The sequence below is a fragment of the Dendrobates tinctorius genome, unplaced genomic scaffold (genome assembly GCF_039654945.1).
Source record: "Dendrobates tinctorius isolate UK_male_01 unplaced genomic scaffold, ASM3965494v1 ptg000232l, whole genome shotgun sequence".
Lineage (NCBI taxonomy): Eukaryota > Metazoa > Chordata > Amphibia > Anura > Dendrobatidae > Dendrobates > Dendrobates tinctorius.
The window spans coordinates 7,109,836-7,130,120 of record NW_027361899.1 but is presented as its reverse complement, the minus strand read 5'-3'; the positions used below and the strand labels follow the sequence as shown (position 1 = coordinate 7,130,120).

Here is a 20,285-nt window from a genome sequence, read left to right as displayed (position 1 = left end):
CCTCTCATTTTCCTCCTCGTTTATATTGCTCCCTAATTTGTATGCACATTGGCACTTTTTATGGTTACACTATTGTTGTTTTTTTGCATATTGCACTTGGGGCTTTTTTCTCTGTTAAAGAGTCATATATTCTGTTAGAGTTATATATATATATTGCCATCACATTGATATATTATTGCAATATTGCAACTTGCACTTTATTCATTATTATTATTTTTGTTAACATATGTATTATTCACATTGAATGTTTTTGCACCTTGCACTTTTCTTTATTAAGGCCACATTTGATGATTTTATGATTATGCATACTTTGTGATTAGGTTATATTGTGCTTTTTTAGGGTGTTATTATTAATTCAATATTTTTCATTATCATTATTATTCATTAATTGTTCACACATTTTTTAAGAGAGGAGTTTTTATAGGCTATATACCAAATTTATTTATTTATATATATATATATATATATATATATATATATATATATATATATATATATATATATATATATATATCCATCCCTGATTGATCATTGCTGGCCTGCTGTGTCTCTGATATTTTATTATATATTTAGTCGTTGTTATTATTATTATTTATTATTATTATTTTTTAATTATTGTACACAGAGAACACGTGCTTTGTGTTACTATTTGTTACCGTATTTGAATAAAGGTATTTTTATAAGAAAGATATATTGTTTTTTTATCTTGTCGGTTTATACATAGATGATGCGGTTGATGACATCCCCGGGCAGCGGTGCGTCTGCTCTACTGGTTGTCATCCACTTCCCATTAGATAGAACTAAGAAATGACTGAATGCGACATATCAGCTTGTCAGTGGAGCAGAGATCGGGGGGCGTCTCACTGACAGCGAAACTGATTTCTTCCCTGTTTCCATGGACAGATCATCTGAAGGCAGCCGTGGAGCAGCGGAGGATGCAGCAGGCGGCACAAGGTAAGCGCCGCCATCCAGGACACCAAGTGCAGCCACCTGTTCTGCAGTATGTAAATCATCTCTCATCCTGAAGGAAGAAACTGCCTCACTAGTGCCCCCTATAGACAGATACCCTGAAGACAATATCCGACCCATATAACTTGGGAGACGGCATGTTTTTCTTCTTAAGGAGAGTTATATACTTTTATTCCCAGGAAACTTTGTCAATAAGACGTAATATGCCAGCAAGGATAATCAGTACCTCCCTCCACCTGCAGGAGGCGCAAAAATCACCTTGTAGGTTATGAGCCCCACAGAGCCCCCTAATAGACCGGCCACAGAGTCCTCTAATGGAACTGCCACAGAGCCCTCTAATAGACCAGCCCCAGAGCCCTCTAATGGAACTGCCACAGAGCCCCTTAATAAACCAGCCACAGAGCCCCCTAATAAACCGGCCACAGAGCCCCCTAATAGACCGGCCACAGAGCCCCCTAATAGACCGGCCACAGAGCCCCCTAATAGACCGGCCACAGAGCCCCCTAATAGACCGGCCACAGAGCCCCCTAATAGACCGGCCACAGAGCCCCCTAATAGACCGGCCACAGAGCCCCCTAATAGACCGGCCACAGAGCCCCCTAATAGACCGGCCACAGAGCCCCCTAATAGACCGGCCACAGAGCCCCCTAATAGACCGGCCACAGAGCCCCCTAATAGACTGGCCACAGAGCCCCCTAATAGACTGGCCACAGAGCCCCCTAATAGACTGGCCACAGAGCCCCCTAATAGACTGGCCACAGAGCCCCCTAATGGACCGGCCACAGAGCCCCCTAATAGACCGGCCACAGAGCCCCCTAATAGACCGGCCTCAGAGCCCCCTATTAGACCGGCCACAGAGCCCCCTAATAGACTGGCCACAGAGCCCCCTAATAGACTGGCCACAGAGCCCCCTAATAGACTGGCCACAGAGCCCCCTAATAGACTGGCCACAGAGCCCCCTAATGGACCGGCCACAGAGCCCCCTAATAGACTGGCCACAGAGCCCCCTAATGGACCGGCCACAGAGCCCCCTAATAGACTGGCCACAGAGCCCCCTAATAGACTGGCCACAGAGCCCCCTAATAGACTGGCCACAGAGCCCCCTAATGGACCGGCCACAGAGCCCCCTAATAGACTGGCCACAGAGCCCCCTAATAGACTGGCCACAGAGCCCCCTAATAGACTGGCCACAGAGCCCCCTAATGGACCGGCCACAGAGCCCCCTAATGGACCGGCCACAGAGCCCCCTAATGGACCGGCCACAGAGCCCCCTAATGGACCGGCCACAGAGCCCCCTAATGGACCGGCCACAGAGCCCCCTAATGGACCGGCCACAGAGCCCCCTAATGGACCGGCCACAGAGCCCCCTAATGGACCGGCCACAGAGCCCCCTAATGGACCGGCCACAGAGCCCCCTAATGGACCGGCCACAGAGCCCCCTAATGGAACTGCCACAGAGCCCCCTAGTAAACCGGCCACAGAGCCCCCTAATAGACCGGCCATAGAGCCCTCTAAGGGAACTGCCACAGAGCCCCCTAATAGACTGGCCACAGAGCCCCCTAATGGACCGGCCACAGAGCCCCCTAATGGACCGGCCACAGAGCCCCCTAATGGACCGGCCACAGAGCCCCCTAATGGACCGGCCACAGAGCCCCCTAATGGACCGGCCACAGAGCCCCCTAATGGACCGGCCACAGAGCCCCCTAATGGACCGGCCACAGAGCCCCCTAATGGACCGGCCACAGAGCCCCCTAATGGAACTGCCACAGAGCCCCCTAGTAAACCGGCCACAGAGCCCCCTAATAGACCGGCCATAGAGCCCTCTAAGGGAACTGCCACAGAGCCCCCTAATAGACCGGCCACAGAGCCCCCTAATAGGCCGACCACAGAGCCCCCTAATAGACCGGCCAAAAAGCCCCCTAATAGACCGGCCACAGAGCCCCCTAATAGACCGGCCACAGAGCCCCCTAATAGACCGGCCACAGAGCCCCCTAATAGACCGGCCACAGAGCCCCCTAATAGACCGGCCACAGAGCCCCCTAATAGACCGGCCACAGAGCCCCCTAATAGACCGGCCACAGAGCCCCCTAATAGACCGGCCACAGAGCCCCCTAATAGACCGGCCACAGAGCCCCCTAATAGACCGGCCACAGAGCCCCCTAATAGACCGGCCACAGAGCCCCCTAATAGACCGGCCACAGAGCCCCCTAATAGACCGGCCACAGAGCCCCCTAATAGACCGGCCACAGAGCCCCCTAATAGACCGGCCACAGAGCCCCCTAATAGACCGGCCACAGAGCCCCCTAATAGACCGGCCACAGAGCCCCCTAATAGACCGGCCACAGAGCCCCCTAATAGACCGGCCACAGAGCCCCCTAATAGACCGGCCACAGAGCCCCTAATGGAACTGCCACAGAGCCCCCTAATGGAACTGCCACAGAGCCCTCTAATAGATCGGCCACAGAGCCCTCTAATAGAGCGGCCACTGAGCCCCCTAATAGACCGGCCACTGAGCCCCCTAATAGACCGGCCACAATGCCCCCTAATAGAAAGGCTACAGAGCCCCTTAATAGACCGGCCACAGTGCCCCCTAATAGAATGGCCACAGTGCCCCCTAATAGAACGGCCACAGAGCCCCCTAATAGAACTGCCCCCTAATAGAATGACAAGAATGCCCCCTAATAGAGCTGCCACAGTGCCCCCTAATAGAACGGACAGAGTGTTCCCCCAGGAAGCTGTAACCATGCCAACTAGTAGAATGGCCACAGTGCCCTCAAGGGAAACAACCACAATACCCACCCCTGGAAAAGGCTCAGTGCCCCCTAAGAATACAGCCACAGTGTCCACACAGCAGACAATCTCATTGTCTCCACAGATTCCCCTGACAGTCATATAACCCCCATATAATAGGACACACAAGTAGCAAGCGTCCGACCCTTCTACCCATGGAGAACCCCGCTGCGTTATGTGCTGCTGCTCTCGCACGGCCCATTCCCCTGTCTCCCACGGCCGCTCTCCTATTCTGGCTGCCCCCTGCAGTCACTGCATTCTATAACTAGATTATGTCCATCTGCCAAGATGAAAATTCTCGCGCCAAACGTTTATTAGCTCCCAAACGTCCCCTAGGTGTTTCGAGCAGCTACGATGAAGCAGATAAGATGGATCCAGCAGAGGAAGAGCTCCGGGATCAGATGGAAGCGGAAAAGAAGCGGTACGCCGGTGGGGGTGAGAGGGAAGACGGGCCAAAACAAGACACCAGCTGCGGAATAAGTAGGGAGTGATAAAGGGCATATATGAGGTGGGAAGGGGTAGCATACACAGCCAACTATATGTACAGTACCGCTCACATCCTCTGACCCCCTGATCATGCACTGATTTTCCTTATTAGAATGTGCACATTGTAGATTCAGACTGACGTAACCATCAGTCATCCAGAAAATTGCTGGAACTTTGAAGATATGCATTAATGATAATCACTATGGTGAAACTGAAAAGGAAGACCAAGACTGACCTCTGCTGCAGAGGATAAGTTCATCAGAGTCACCAGCCTCAGGAATCAGAAACTGACATCACCTCGGGTAACATCCCTCATAAATGGTGCACAGACATCAAGCAACAGGAGTGGATAGTGGAACTACTGAGGACCGTAAACAAGAAGAAACTTGTATGGACTGAGGAACATAAGGACCAGACATTTGATTTTGGTACAAGACTCCAGAAGGTGTGGGCGGATGGTTTTCTCCGTGAGTGGTGCTCTCCGTGAAGCATGGGAGGAAGCTGTGATGGTGGGGGTTTCTCTGCTGGTGGTCATTTAGTCTACATTCCTGGCACATTATCCAGCACAGCCCCACACTGTTCATCATTGACCGCTCAAGTCTGCAATAAGTGGGACCATTATTTGTGTGACAACGGGACGGTGACCCAAAACCTCAAGAGATGTGTGACGATCCCACCGCTGCCACCAAATTGTGACGAACGGACAGCCTGTGCCACCAATATGTCACGATCCCACCACTGACACCGGTATGTCAGCGGACGGATGGACGCGACGCACTGCCGGCACACGGCTATCACAGGCACAGTGGGGGCTTATCCTAGTTATCCAACCACCGGCACCATGTGACAAAAATATACAGCAAGCTAATCTTGCTCTAACAATTTTTCGCAGGGGGGTATTTTGGATGCCTCAGCACTGCTAACAACCTTCCGAGAACTGCGGGGATTTATGTATATCCCACTTTCTCCGTTCCACTTTGGAACTCGCAGCTCTCCGGCGCCCCCCTTACCCTCAGGTCAGTCAGGGAACTGCACCTAGGATAATTAGTCGCCGGATGGGCTGCTTGTTGTGCACGGGCAATTAGACTACTGCAGTAAGAGAATTATCAATGCTGTGGCCGCAGCCCCCCTTATTCAGCATATAAGACCCTTCCGGACTGCCAACTAGCCTAACCAACCGCACACACCACGCTGCCACCAGCCACGATTCACTTAAAGAGTTAATTAAGAGGGTCCGTGGCAAACCCCCCAAATTAGTAGCGATTATCTAACAAAGGCGCATAGTTCGTTTCTTAGAGCATGAAGGCAGACTGATAGATTTTATCCTTTATTCCCAAAATGTGGGCAGTGATTACACAGATAAAAGTTGCTATAAATTGAGACATTAAATATGTACAATGCAAATATATAAAAAAATAACAAGGATTAAAACAAAGGGTAACACTTACATGTGCTTAGTTGGTATTAGGCAAACCATGTGGCTCGGGGTATGGGCCACAGCCGGACATCCCAAGACATCGGCAGATCTTTCTAGCATGGCATGTGCAGCTCAAACTGAATGAATTTAGGGAGGGAATACCTTATCCCTTTGGGTCTGTGACCTCACGAAATGGGCGGTCTGGTGAGGTCCAACCCCCCTACTCTCTAAGTTGCAATTTATCTAAAAACTTATAATAACTATATCTAGATGAGAAAAGCTCGCATAAACTCACCGAGGGTCTAATTGGTTGTAGTTTATGGAATCCAGTAAAACAACATCAGACATGCACTAGATAGGACACTCCATTTGGGAGCAATCCATATCTCAGTTTCTGGAGGTCCAAGAACTTAACAAGAGCCACCGTAGCGAAGCCGAGTCCACTCATATCACAGAAATGTGATTATTATATCTCTGGCACGAGCGAAGTGCACGCTAGGCTTCTTTTAATGTTACTCATAGCTAGATTGGCCTCATGGCTTCCAAACAAAGACATTTTTCCACTCAGCTTAATTAACATTCTTTTCTCCACAGGAAACGATCTGTGTCTTGTTACCAAATGCAAGCACAGAGCAGCAAGCAGGGGGGCACTGGTCTGTGTGTGTGTGTAAGCTGTGGACAAAAAGAGGAGGGGGCAAGGAGGATGCTGCAAGCTTGTGACAGGCTGATTTTCTCATAGAATGGAGGAATCTAGAAGATTCCAACAAAATCATGCCTTACAGTACATTATATTACAAGATGTAAGGACGATGTGACCAAGAAAAAGGGTGATGAAAGCTGTCTCCGAGGACCACCCACCGCAATCACCGACCTCAACCCAATGGAGATGATTTGGGATGAGATGGACACAGAGTGAAGGCATAGCAGCGACGAGCTCAGACTGCTGAGAAATCCTTCACGACTGCTGGAAACGTCCAGCTGACCACCTGGTGAAGCTGCAGCGAGAAGATGAGGGGTGTAACACCGTCACAAGAGCAACAGTGGGGCACCAGGGGTATTCTAAGGAGTAACACATCCTCTGGGTTGTTTTGCACGTCCTTCTTTCCTTTGTGGTTTTCCTTCTTTCAGTCTGAATCTACAATGTGCACATTGCAATAAAACAAGGAAAACATATCCCCGTACTGTACAGATAGTACACCTGCTGCCCCAGTACTACAACCCCCATCATTACTGTATACAGCTCAGTGATATGACGAAGCCATGATACTAAGTGTCCCCATAATATACAGGTATAAGACGCTCTTCCATCAGCTCAAAAGTCTCAAGACGGAGATAGAACATCTGCAGCTTCTACTGGAGAAAGCGAAAGTCCGACTGCAGAAAGAGTTCGAGGACTGGTGGAGTCAGGAGACCGCAGATCTACAGGTATAACCTCTCCTGTTCCCTCAGGGGGATAAGCGGCATTCTCAGTGATGTCACCTCTGATCTCTGGTGATGGATAGGAGGCATTCTCAGTGATGTCACCTCTGATCTCTGGTGATGGATAGGAGGTATTCTCAGTGATGTCACCGCTGATCTCTAGTGATGGATAGGAGGCATTCTCAGTGATGTCACCTCTGATCTCTGTTGATGGATAGGAGACATTCTCAGTGATGTCACTGCTGATCTCTAGTGATGGATAGGAGACATTCTCAGTGATGTCACCGCTGATTTCTAGTGATGGATAGGAGGCATTCTCAGTGATGTCACCTCTGGTGATGGATAGGAGGCATTCTCAGTGATGTCACCGCTGATCTCTAGTGATGGATAGGAGGCATTCTCAGTGATGTCACCACTGATCTCTGATGCTGGATAGGAGGCATTCTCAGTGATGTCACCACTGATCTCTGATGATGGATAGGAGGCATTCTCAGTGATGTCACCTCTGGTGATGGATAGGAGGCATTCTCAGTGATGTCACCGCTGATCTCTAGTGATGGATAGGAGACATTCTCAGTGATGTCACCACTGATCTCTGATGATGGATAGGAGACATTCTCAGTGATGTCACCTCTGATCTCTGGTGATGGATAGGAGACATTCTCAGTGATGTCACCTCTGATCTCTGGTGATGGATAGGAGACATTCTCAGTGATGTCACCTCTGATCTCTGGTGATGGATAGGAGACATTCTCAGTGATGTCACCACTGATCTCTGATGATGGATAGGAGACATTCTCAGTGATGTCACCACTGATCTCATGATGGATAGGAGACCTTCTCAGTGATGTCACCACTGATCTCTGATGATGGATAGGAGGCATTCTCAGTGATGTCACCGCTGATCTCTAGTGATGGATAGGAGGCATTCTCAGTGATGTCACCACTGATCTCTACTGATGAATAGGAGGCATTCTCAGTGATGTCACCACTGATCTCAGATGATGGATAGGAGACATTCTCAGTGATGTCACCGCTGATCTCTGGTGATGGATAGGAGACATTCTCAGTGATGTCACCTCTGATCTCTGGTGATGGATAGGAGACATTCTCAGTGTTGTCACCCCTGATCTCTGGTGATGGATTTGAGGCATTCTCAGTGATGTCACCACTGATCTCTAGTGATGGATAGGAGACATTCTCAGTGATGTCACCGCTGATCTCTAGTGATCGTTGAGACATTCTCAGTGATGTCACCGCTGATCTCTAGTGATGGATAGGAGGCATTCTCAGTGATGTCACCTCTGATCTCTAGTGATGGATAGGAGACATTCTCAGTGATGTCACCTCTGATCTCTAGTGATGGATAGGAGGCATTCTCAGTGATGTTACCGCTGATCTCTAGTGATAGATAGGAGGCATTCTCAGTGATGTCACCGCTGATCTCTGGTGATGGATAGGAGACATTCTCAGTGATGTCACCTCTGATCTCTAGTGGTGGATAGGAGGCATTCTCAGTGATGTCACCGCTGATCTCTAGTGATGGATAGGAGGCATTCTCAGTGATGTCACCGCTGATCTCTAGTGATGGATAGGAGGAATTCTCTGTGATGTCACCGCTGATCTCTAGTGATGGATAGGAGGCATTCTCAGTGATGTCACCGCTGATCTCTAGTGATGGATAGGAGGCATTCTCAGTGATGTCACCTCTGATCTCTAGTGATGGATAGGAGACATTCTCAGTGATGTCGCCGCTGATCTCTGGTGATGGATAGGAGGCATTCTCAGTGATGTCACCTCTGATCTCTAGTGATGGATAGGAGGCATTCTCAGTGATGTCACCGCTGATCTCTAGTGATGGATAGGAGACTGTTGTGAGTTCATTTTTCCCTTCACCAGTGAGGTCTGATGAACTCCCTCTTCTGGCGAAGGAAGGTAGTGAGGCTGATTACCAAACAGCTGAGCAGGTAGATGATGACTGGGTCACAGGAACTGATGACTGGATATAAGGCAGCTGACGCCCTGCTGCCTTGCGGGTGATTTTCCTGCTGGATTCTTGGAGACCAGTCTGATTTTTGCTTCTCAAAGCTAAGTTTTGCTCTGCCTTTTGTACACTTTAGTTCTGGTTTTGTTTGCCTTGTTTTTTTGGAGTTCAGCCATCCCCGGCCGGGTGTGAGCTGAATTCCATTTTTGTCTCTGATCTGTTGATCTCTGGCTTTGTCTTCAGAATATACCTGAGTGCTGATATAGTCTTTTGAAGCCTAGCGACTTCAGGGCCTGTTTCTGCTATCAGTCTGTTGGTACATTTTTGGATAGGGTTTTTGCGGATTGCAGACAGCAGCTTTTCTATCCTGTCCTATTTAGTTAGCTTGGGCCCCATCATTTGCTCAACCTATCTTTCTATCTGTGTTAGTGTTTTTCATCTTGCTTCACAGTCATTATATGTTGGGGGCTGCCTATTGCTTTGGGGTCTGCTCTGGGGCAGTGTAGATTTCCCCTTTCTGTCTTTAGGCTATTTTAGTTCTCCGGCTGTGTTCGAGGGGTCTAGGGCACCGTAGGAACCCCCCACGGCTACTGCTAGTTGTTGTGGATAGGTTCAGGGGTCTGCAATCCGATAGCTGCCAACTTCTCTGGTTTTCTGGACTTAGCTATTATTTTTGTTTTTTCCTCCTTCGGTGACTCATCCATAACAGGAGACATTCTCAGTGATGTCACCGCTGATCTCTAGTGATGGATAGGAGACATTCTCAGTGATGTCACCGCTGATCTCTAGTGATGGATAGGAGGCATTCTCAGTGATGTCACCGCTGATCTCTGGTGATGGATAGTAGGCATTCTCAGTGATGTCACCGCTGATCTCTAGTGATGGATAGGAGGCATTCTCTGTGATGTCACCGCTGATCTCTAGTGATGGACAGGCAGTATCCTCAGTGATCACTAACAATAAGTCTTGTCTGTTTCCTTGCTTTATCTTACAGGATCGCTCGGAGTCTGATGTGCGTGTTCCTCCACCATCGCTCTCGCAGCGGCCGCTCAGGTACATCCCCGTATATCTTGCAGAATGTCAGTCACCGTTTTTCTTCTTATTGTGTCGGGTGAATTCATGTGAAGTTATTTCTGGATTTCGCATTATACGGGAGGATTATTAGAAAAGGAGGATGGTTAGAGTTTAAATGGTTAAAAAGTATGTTTTATTATTACAAAAATGACAATCATATTTAAATACATGGTGGAAAAAGACAAACAGATGTGTATATATACAAAAGGTATGTAAGTATAGGCTTTGGGCAAATCATGAATCCCTCAATAGTGATGTCACAATGGTAAAATGTTATCCACGTCATCAATATAAACGACACAATAAATACTGAGACGCCATCTTATCCACAGGTCAGAAAAACCAGGACTGTTTCCAAGGAGTAACAGAGACACCCCGACGCGCGTTTCGTTTATAATTCACTTGCTTTCTCAAGGGAAATGAGTAATTATGGTATCTAACAGGACCTTTATATTTCCCCTGCAACAGACACAAGGGTACAAAGTGATCCGCGGCCATCCAATGGGATTGGTGCAGCACCTACACGAAACGCCACCTGTGTCACACCAAAGGCACCTGGCGTGATCAAGTCAAAGTCACGCATGCGTGGGAGCGTGGCTGTTGTTAAGGCACACAAAACTAGGGTATTCATTTACACCCTTAGGAGTATTGTGCCCAAGGTCACAATCCGCCTTGCTTCGTGTGGAGTCAGAAGTTTTTTAACCATTTAAACCAACCGTCCTCCTTTTCTAATGTCTTTTTGGAGTGGTTTTTATATTGATTTTTTATGAATATTGCGATACTATTCACAAACATTATGTTTTTGGGTCTTTTCTTGTTTCTATTACATGGGAGGATAAGCGACTAACAAAGGCTGCAGAGATTTCCTGGCAGCAGCACTGTCTCGCTGACTCCATTAGTTGCTTATTACTGGGGGGTTTTCTTTTATCAAATGGAAGAGGGGCATAACTAGAGAAGAATATAATGCTGTCTGCAGGGAATGCAGGGCAAGAGTGAGAAGAGCTAAAGCCAGTGATGAAGTGAGGCTTGTAAGGGAGACCAAAAGTAATAAATAAGGATTTTGACGGAATGTCAAAAGCAAAAGAAAAGTCAAAGATGCTATAGGATGTATAGGGTGAAGGGGTCAGAAATGATGTTGAGAAGGCCACACTTCTAATTTCCTATTTTGCATGTGTGTTCTCTAAGAAAGCAAATGTAACATCAACTGATCTTCACAATGCCATTGAAGTAATAAAAGAATCCACATTATCCATAAACAGAGAGATGGTGAGGGAACACTGAGCTAATTTTCATGAATTTACATCTCCTGGTCCAGATGAATTACATCCTAGGGTACTGAATAAGTTAGCAGAGGAAATTGCAGAACCACTAGCCAGAATCTTTGAAAAATCATGGAGAACAGGAGATTGCCAAGAAGATTAGAGAAGGGCAAATATTGTCCCTATCTTCAAAAAAAAGGAAAGAAGACAGAGCCAGGAAATTACAGGCCAGTGAGCCTTACTTCTATATCAGGAAAGATCTGTGAACAAATTATTAAACCGCATGTATGTAAGTACTTGGATATGAAGACAGTAATTAACTAGAGCCAGCATGGGCTCGTAGCAAACTAGTCATGCCAGACTCATATCATTTCTTTGTTTGATGGAATCACTGACTGGGTGGATCAGGGAAATGCTGTAGATATAGTATATCTTGACTTTCATAAAGGTTTTTATACTATCCTTATTGGAAAAATGACCAAGTATGGGATTGACAAGGCTACGGTGAGGTGGAATCATAACTGGCTCAGTGATCGTACTCAAAGAGTGGTAATAAATGGTTGCACATCTAACTAGAAGAGTGTTTCAAGAGGGGACCACAAGGCTCTATCCTGATCCCATTGTTACAAGTGGGGTACCACAAGGCTCTGTCCTGGCCCCAGTGTTGTTCAACGTTTTTATAAGTGATCTAGATAAGGGAACTGAAGGTAAACTGATCAAATTTGCAGAGGACGCAAAGCTTGGAAGGATAGTTAACACTAGAGAAGACAGAAAGGATTCAGAAAGCTCTAGATAAGCTTGAACAATGGGCAGCCACTAATAGAAAGGTATTTAACAGGGAGAAATACAATATTCTTCATCTGGGCAAGAAAAATGAAAATTGCATCTACAGAATGGGAGTAATAGAACCAAGTAACAGCACGTGTGAAAAAGACTTGGGTATACTAGTAGATCACAGGCTGCACATGAGTCAACAGTGTGATGCAGCAGAAAAAAGGGCAAACACAGCTCGTTTCAGGTCTCACTAATCTGCTGCTTCCATTATGGCAGCAGGACGTTCTCAGCAGGCCGTCAGCGGAGCCTGGGAAGTGTTACTGCTCGCTCCCCGCCGCAGCGTTAATTATCTGACATTTCATAGCGTCCTTACACCATATCCGTATAATCCAGCTGCGGGCGATCTGTTGTGCGCAGACCTCATGTATCAGCCTCATTCATAGACTCCCAGGTCTGACCTCTGTGCTGCTGGATGCAGAGCTGCATTCCGTCCCAATCCTCTCTTACATCATGTCATGTGCTCCTCACCTCCAGAGCTGCATTCATAAATCATTAACTATAGTCACATCCAGCTGCGTTCTTATACTCCATTCACATCCAGAGCTGTACATCTGAGCCTCGCTGGTACTGATCCTGTGTTACATCGTATCTTCCTCACAATTATAGCTGCATTAATAATTCTTTTATTCTCCAGTCACATCCAGTGCTGCATTCATAATTTATTCCAGTCACATTCATAGATGCATTGATAGTTCTAATACTCCAGTCACATCCAGAGCTGCATTCACAGTTCTGCTTTCTGCCTGGTGAAATTTGCAGACACTTATATCTAACAGCTTGGCAGAGGAGCACTGCAGTGCACTGATGTAAGCGCTAAATGAGCCGGAGCCGCTGGAAAATTAGAGGTCAGGACTAACTAAAAAAAGACAGTAAAAGACCCCCAGACCCACAACTCTGCCCCCATCTACATCTGCAGACAGATGACATACAACAATGAAGAATAATGCTAATTTCCACCGGCCCTGTAACCCGCCATACACTAGAATGGATCTCCCCTGCCACCTTGTGGATAATGGCAGTAATGCAGGTCCTGCTGAACTGGAGTCTATTGGTGATCACGGGGTATATTAGGGGGGAATCCCTAGTGAAGAGGGACACATTATTATTTTATCACTGGCTCTTCTGACTTCTCTCCTGCAGTATCCCAGATAACGCTGATCCAGCCGACAGCAACCCCCTGAGAGGATTACAGAGGCCGACATCCAGTCACAGGTAAATCAGACTGCACTGCCGCTCTGACACTGTGCAGGTGTACGGCTTTATACAGTCACCACTCAGGGGCGCTCACTACATACAGACTTATACAGCCACCACTAGGGGGCGCTCACTACATACAGATTTATACAGCCACCACTAGGGGGCGCTTACTACATACAGATTTATACAGTCACCACTAGAGGGAGCTCACTACATACAGATTTATACAGCCACCACAAGGGGGCGCTCACTACATACAGATTTATACAGCCACCACTAGGGGGAGCTGACTACATACAGATTTATACAGCCATCACTAGGGGGCGCTCACTACATACGGATTTATACAGTCATCACTAGAGGGAGCTCACTACATACAGATTTATACAGCCACCACTAGAGGGAGCTCACTACACACAGATTTATTCAGTCACCACTAGAGGGAGCTCACTACATACAGATTATACAGCCACCACTAGAGGGAGCTCACTACGTACAGATTATATAGCCACCACCAGAGGGAGCTCATTACATACAAGTTTATACAGCCTTCGCTAGGGGAGCTCACTGCATACAGATTTATACAGCCTCCGATGGGGGGGCTCACTATGTACAGATTTATACAGCCACCACTAGAGGGAGCTCACTACATACAGATTTATACAGCCACCACTAGGGGGAGCTCACTATGTACAGATTTATACAGCCACCACTAGGTGGAGCTCACTACATACAAATTTATACAGCCTCCGATGGGGGGGGCTCACTATGTACAGATTTATACAGCCACCACTAGGGGGAGCTCAATGCATACAGATTTATACAGCTACCACTAGAGGGAGCTCACTACATACAGATTTATACAGTCAACACTAGAGGGAGCTCACTACATACAGATTTATACAGCCACCACTAGAGGGAGCTCACTACACACAGAATTATACAGCCATCACTAGAGGGAGCTCTCTACATACAGATTTATACAGCCATCACTAGAGGGAGCTCTCTACATACAGATTTATACAGCCACCTCTAGAGGGAGCTCACTACATACAGATTTATACAGCCACCACTAGAGGGAGCTCTCTACATACAGATTTATACAGCCACCACTAGGGGGAGCTTACTATATACAGATTTATACAGCCACCACTAGGGGGAGCTCAATGCATACAGATTTATACAGCCACCACTAGAGGGAGCTCGCTACATACAGATTTATACAGCCACCACTAGAGGGAGCTCACTACATACAGATTTATACAGTCACCACTAGAGGGAGCTCACTACATACAGATTTACACAGTCACTACTAGAGGGAGCTCACTACATACAGATTTATACAGCCACCACTAGAGGGAGCTCTCTACATACAGATTTATACAGCCATCACTAGAGGGAGCTCACTACGTACAGATTTATACAGCCACCACTAGAGGGAGCTCTCTACATACAGATTTATACAGCCACCACTAGGGGGAGCTTGCTATATACAGATTTATACAGCCACCACTAGAGGGAGCTCACTACATACAGATTTACTCAGTCACCACTAGAGGGAGCTCTCTACATACAGATTTATACAGCCACCACTAGAGGGAGCTCACTACATACAGATTTATACAGCCACCACTAGGAGGAGCTCACTACATACAGATGTATACAGCCACCACTAGAGGGAGCGCACTACATACAGATTTATACAGTCACCACTAGGGGGAGCTCACTACATACAGATTTATACAGCCACCTCTAGAGGGAGCTCACTACATACAGATTTATACAGTCACCACTAGAGGGAGCTCACTACATACAGATTTATACAGTCACCACTAGAGGGAGCGCACTACATACAGATTTATACAGTCACCACTAGGGGGAGCTCACTACATACAGATTTATACAGCCATCTCTAGAGGGAGCTCACTACATGCAGATTTATACAGTCACCGCTAGAGGGAGCTCACTACATACAGATTATACAGCCACCACTAGAGGGAGCTCACTACATGCAGATTTATACAGCCACTAATCTTCAGAAACACTGAACTTCAGCTACAATAATTACATTATTAATTTATTCTGTCCATCGTTTTTGCTCTGACATAATATTAAGCCGGATAGTGAGATTACCATAAAGCAATACATGCAGGTGTAACATTTTCCATATGTAAATGAACCCTTATTACATTGCTTGTCATTCCAGAGCTTCCCGGGGCGCAGACACTTCCATCCCTCTCACCGGCGACAGCCAGGTGGATGCTGATATTTTCGCCTTTGTCAGAGCGCGGCAGAACCTGCTGAACAGAACAGGTGATGGCGATATTCAGGTCACCCCTAGTTTTCCTAATCTGGTTTATGGAGGTGACGGGTTTAGGACTACTGGCCGCGATCCTCCCGCTGCAGAGCAGATGCATCAGCAAGTGGCTGGTGCGGGGGATCAGCTCGTGTGGGGTCTTACAGGCAATGCTTCCTGGGAAAATCATGTAAATTAGCTATATCCCAGAGGGCTCATTTGTGTACCAGTAAGTCATGACATGGCGCCATTCCTGGCCTCACCCCAGACTCGTAGGTCGTGACATGGTTGGCTAGATCTGTATTTGGGAGGACTGAGCACACGAGGAGTCGCCTTATTTTCATGTCAGGCTCGCCTCATCCGATCTTTCCAAGAGCGCGGGCAGCATATGGTGTCCATAGTGCGGATGATCTCACAGCTTATCAGGAGCGGCTGCCATGTAAACACAGGGAGCACCCAGGCCCTGCTGATCTCCCATGTGTGAGAAATGGGCTAATAGCGCTGCGTGGTCATGTGACCTGCGCGAACTTCTACGTTACTGTACAATACGGACATGAATCTTCCACATGCACATCCCTGTGTCCTATGTCTGTATGTAAAGGATTACATTCAAGCAGCGCCCCCTGGTGGCCTGGTTATGCTGAAAACTTAGTATAGATGCTATTACAGCAGCGCCCTCTGGTGGCCTGGTTATGCTGAAAACTTAGTATAGATGCTATTACAGCAGCGCCCTCTGGTGGTTTGGTTGTACTGAACGCTTAGTCTAGATACAGACTTGTAGCTCTGTATCAGATAAACAGCGCTGTGCCATAAACGTGGTAAGAAATGAATCTCAGGAGTCTGGTCTTATAATACACATTCATGTTAACCCTGGCCTCTGTTGTGTCACATATTTGCCACGAGAGGCAGTCGGGGATTGCAGGGTGTCTTCATACAACCGTGCAAATTGCCACTTCAGAGAGGAAAAGGACAGGGACTCTAGCGCCACTCTTGGCAGTAGCAATCATAAGAGTCACTATCAACCCAGTAATGCCAAATGTCAAATAACTTAGGATAAAATCCAAACCAGAATCTCAATTTATTATTTATTTATATAGCGCCATTGGTTCCATGGTGCTGCACATGAGAAGGGGTCACATACAAATTACAGATATAATTTACAGTAAACAAACTAACAATGACAGACTGATATAGAGGGGAGAGAGGACCCTGCCCTTGCGGGCTGACATGCTACAGGATGGTGGGGAAGGAGACAGTAGGTTGGGGGGTTGCAGCAGCTTGGGTGATGGGTTCTCAGGTTCCGTCTGAAGGTTCCGAGGGTGGTTGATAGTCAAACGTGTTGGGGCAAAGAATTCCAGAGGATGGGGATATTCGGGAGAAATCTTGGAGGCGATTGGGTGAGGAGCGAATAAGTGTGGTGGAGAGAACGAGGTCTTGGGAGGACCGGAGATTACGTGAGGGAAGATATCGGGAGATTAGTTCGGAAATATACGGAGGAGACAGGTTATGGATGACTTTGTAGGTCCGTGTTAGTAGTTTAAACTGGATACGCTGGGAAATTGGGAGCCAGTGAAGGGATTTGAAAAGAGGAGAAGCGGAGGAGTAGCAAGGAGATAGTCGGGCAGCAGAGTTAAGGACGGACTGGAGGGATGCGAGAGTGTTAGAAGGTAGGCCACAGAAGAGGATGTTGCAGTAGTCGAGGTGGGAGATGATGAGGGCATGCACAAGCATTTTAGTAGTTTGAGGGTTGAGGAAAGGACGGATCCTGGAAATATTTTTGAGCTGGAGGCGACAGGAGGCAGAAAGAGCTTGGATGTGCGGTTTGAAGGACAGGGCAGAGTCAAGGGTTACTCTGAAGCAGCGGATTTCCAGGACAGGGGAAAGTGTGATTTAATTTATTGTGATAGGTCAGGTAACATAGTAACATAGTTAGTAAGGCCGAAAAAAGACATTAGTCCATCCAGTTCAGCCTATAAAATTCTGTCAGAATAAATCCCCAGCTCTGCGTCCTTCTAAATAACCTAACAATCACTGTAAGATACAATATTGTGACGCTCCAGGAAGACATCCAGGCCTCTCTTGAACCCCTTGACTGAGTTCGCCATCACCACCTCCTCAGACAAGGAATTCCAGATTCTCACTGCCCTAACAGTAAAGAATCCTCTTCTATGTTGGTGGAAAAACCTTTTCTCCTCCAGACGCAGAGAATGCCCCCTTGTGACCATCACCTTCCTTGGTATAAACAGATCCTCGGAGAGATATTTGTATTGTCCCCTTATATACTTCTACATAGTTATTAGATCGCCCCTCAGTCGTCTTTTTTCTAGACTAAATAATCCTAATTTTGCTAAGGTATATGAGATGGAGGAAAGATGATGAGGTCAGATTAGTCCACACTGAGCTTGAGGAAGCGAGAGGAGAAGGAGGATATGGCTGATAGACACTCTGGGATTCTGGACAGCAGAGAGGTCACATCTGGGCCAGAGAGGTAGATCAAAGTATCATCAGCATAAAGGTGGTACTGGAATCCGTAGGACTTTGAGTTGTCCCAGGCCAAGGCTATTGAGAAGAGAAGGGGTCCTAGGACAGAGCCTTGGGGGACTCCAACAGAGAGAGGGTGGGATGAGGAGGTGGTGTGGGAGTGGGAGACGCTGAATGTGCGGTTGGAGAGGTATGAGGAGATCCAGGACAGGGCGAGGTCTTTGACACCAAAGGAAGAGAGGATCTGTAGTTGAAGGCGGCGGACAGGCCTAGAAGCAGGAGTATAGAGTATTGTCCGTTTGCTTTGGCTGTAAGTAGGTTGTTAGTAATTTTGGTCAGGGCTGTCTCAGTGGAGTGATGGGGGCGGAAACCAGATTGTAGATTGTCAAAGAGCAAGATAGATGAGAGGTTGGAGGAAAGTTCAGCGTGGACGTGCTGCTCCGGGAGTTTGGAAGCGAATGGGAGCAGCGATATTGGGTGATAGCTGGACATAGCGGTTGGGTCGAGGGTTGGCTTTTTGAGGATAGGTGTGATTGTGGTATGTTTGAAAGCAGAAGGGAAGGTTCCTGACGTTAGTGATAGGTTGAAGAGATGGGTTAGAGATGGGATAAGAATAGTGGTGAGGTTGGGGAGGAGGTGGGATGGGATGGGGTCAAGCGCACTAGTAATGAGGTGTGATTTGAAGAGATGAGCAAGCTCCACTTAAGTGATGTTGGATATGGAGGTTATGGGGTTTGGGCATTGGTCTGGTATACAAAGGGGTTGTGGTGGTTGAATAATAAAGACTTGCCGTGTTTGGTATATCTTGTTTTTGAAGTGTGTGGCGAAGTCCTCAGCGGAGGTTAGGGAAGTTGGAGGGGGCAGTGATGGGCGGAGGAGGGAGTTAACAGTATTGAACAACTGTTTGGGGTTGTGGGATAGGGAAGATACAAGGGATGTGAAGTAGGCCTGTTTAGCAGAGGTGAGGGCAGATTTGAATGTGAGTGTTGCTTGTTTGAGTGCAGTGAAGTCGTCTTGGGAATGCGTTTTCTTCCAGCGCCGTTCAGCAATTCTGGATGCTTGCCGAAGCGTTTTAGTGGTGTTATTGTGTCAGGGTTGTCTATTGGATCATCGCACTCTGTTATGCATGACAGGGGTGACCGAGTCGATAGCCAATGCAAGAGTGGTATTGTAGAAACTAGTGTCAGTGTCTGTATCGTGGAGTGAAGATATGGAGGACAGTGGTAGGACAGAGTCAGAGAGCATGCGAGTGTCTAGATGTGCCAAGTTTCTGCGGGGGTGCGCGTGTTGCTGGACGTGGGTGTCAGGAGAGGACAGGGATGAGAAAGTGAGTAGATGGTGGTCAGATACAGGGAGAGGGGAGGTGGTGAAGTTAGGGAGCAGAGATGGGTGAAGACCAGGTCTAATGTGTGTCCATCTGTGTGGGTGGCTGAGGAGGACCACTGAGTAAGTCCAAAGGATGAAGTAAGGGACAGGAGTTTGGAGGCTGCCAAAGAAGCAGATAATCTAGAAGATAGGCTGAAAACAATTCACACTCAGGTCTCGGCTGCTGGATCACGTTTGTAAAAAAAAAAAATAAAATTAATTAATTTTAATGTGGAACAGCTCTGCACACAGAACAATTTCAACGCCACTAAATGAAAAAAATGAAGCGGTTGGATATAGCGATATAGCGGGCTGTGTCACATTTATCAACAGAAAAAAAAATATTTTAATGTGCTTGAGGTCTGCAGACAGGTTCATATCAGCGCCACAACATGACAATGTGGGATACGGCGGGCTGCATCACATTTACTGATATGATATTCAGAGTGCTATACTCGTGCAGGGAGCACTATAGAAGCCGCGCACAGCACACTTGTAGGACATGTGCCTGCTGACTGTGGACCTCACTAATGGCCAAAAAAAAACAATTCCGGAAGGTAAATTTTACAGCCACACTGGACACTAGCTAGCTCCACTATCTGACTGATATACAGCCGCCTAGCTAACTAGCTGAAATCTAGCTGCTAACAGTGGCAGCGTCAGGAGCAGCCTCTCTGGGCTGTATCTGTGTACAAATGGCGCTACAACGAGATG

The 20,285-nt window shown here is 47.3% G+C and overlaps 1 protein-coding gene across 1 annotated transcript in view; it reads left to right on the top strand.

Moving 5' to 3' along the window:
* KIF6 (kinesin family member 6) overlaps positions 1–20,285 on the top strand; it is a 171,604-nt gene that overhangs the window by 146,474 nt on the left and 4,845 nt on the right. The window contains exons 16-21 of the mRNA XM_073556291.1: positions 904–954; positions 4,096–4,180; positions 6,952–7,087; positions 10,060–10,118; positions 13,373–13,444; positions 15,636–15,742. Coding sequence (XP_073412392.1) covers positions 904–954; positions 4,096–4,180; positions 6,952–7,087; positions 10,060–10,118; positions 13,373–13,444; positions 15,636–15,742 — 510 coding nt within the window. The remainder of the gene's footprint in view (positions 1–903; positions 955–4,095; positions 4,181–6,951; positions 7,088–10,059; positions 10,119–13,372; positions 13,445–15,635; positions 15,743–20,285) is intronic.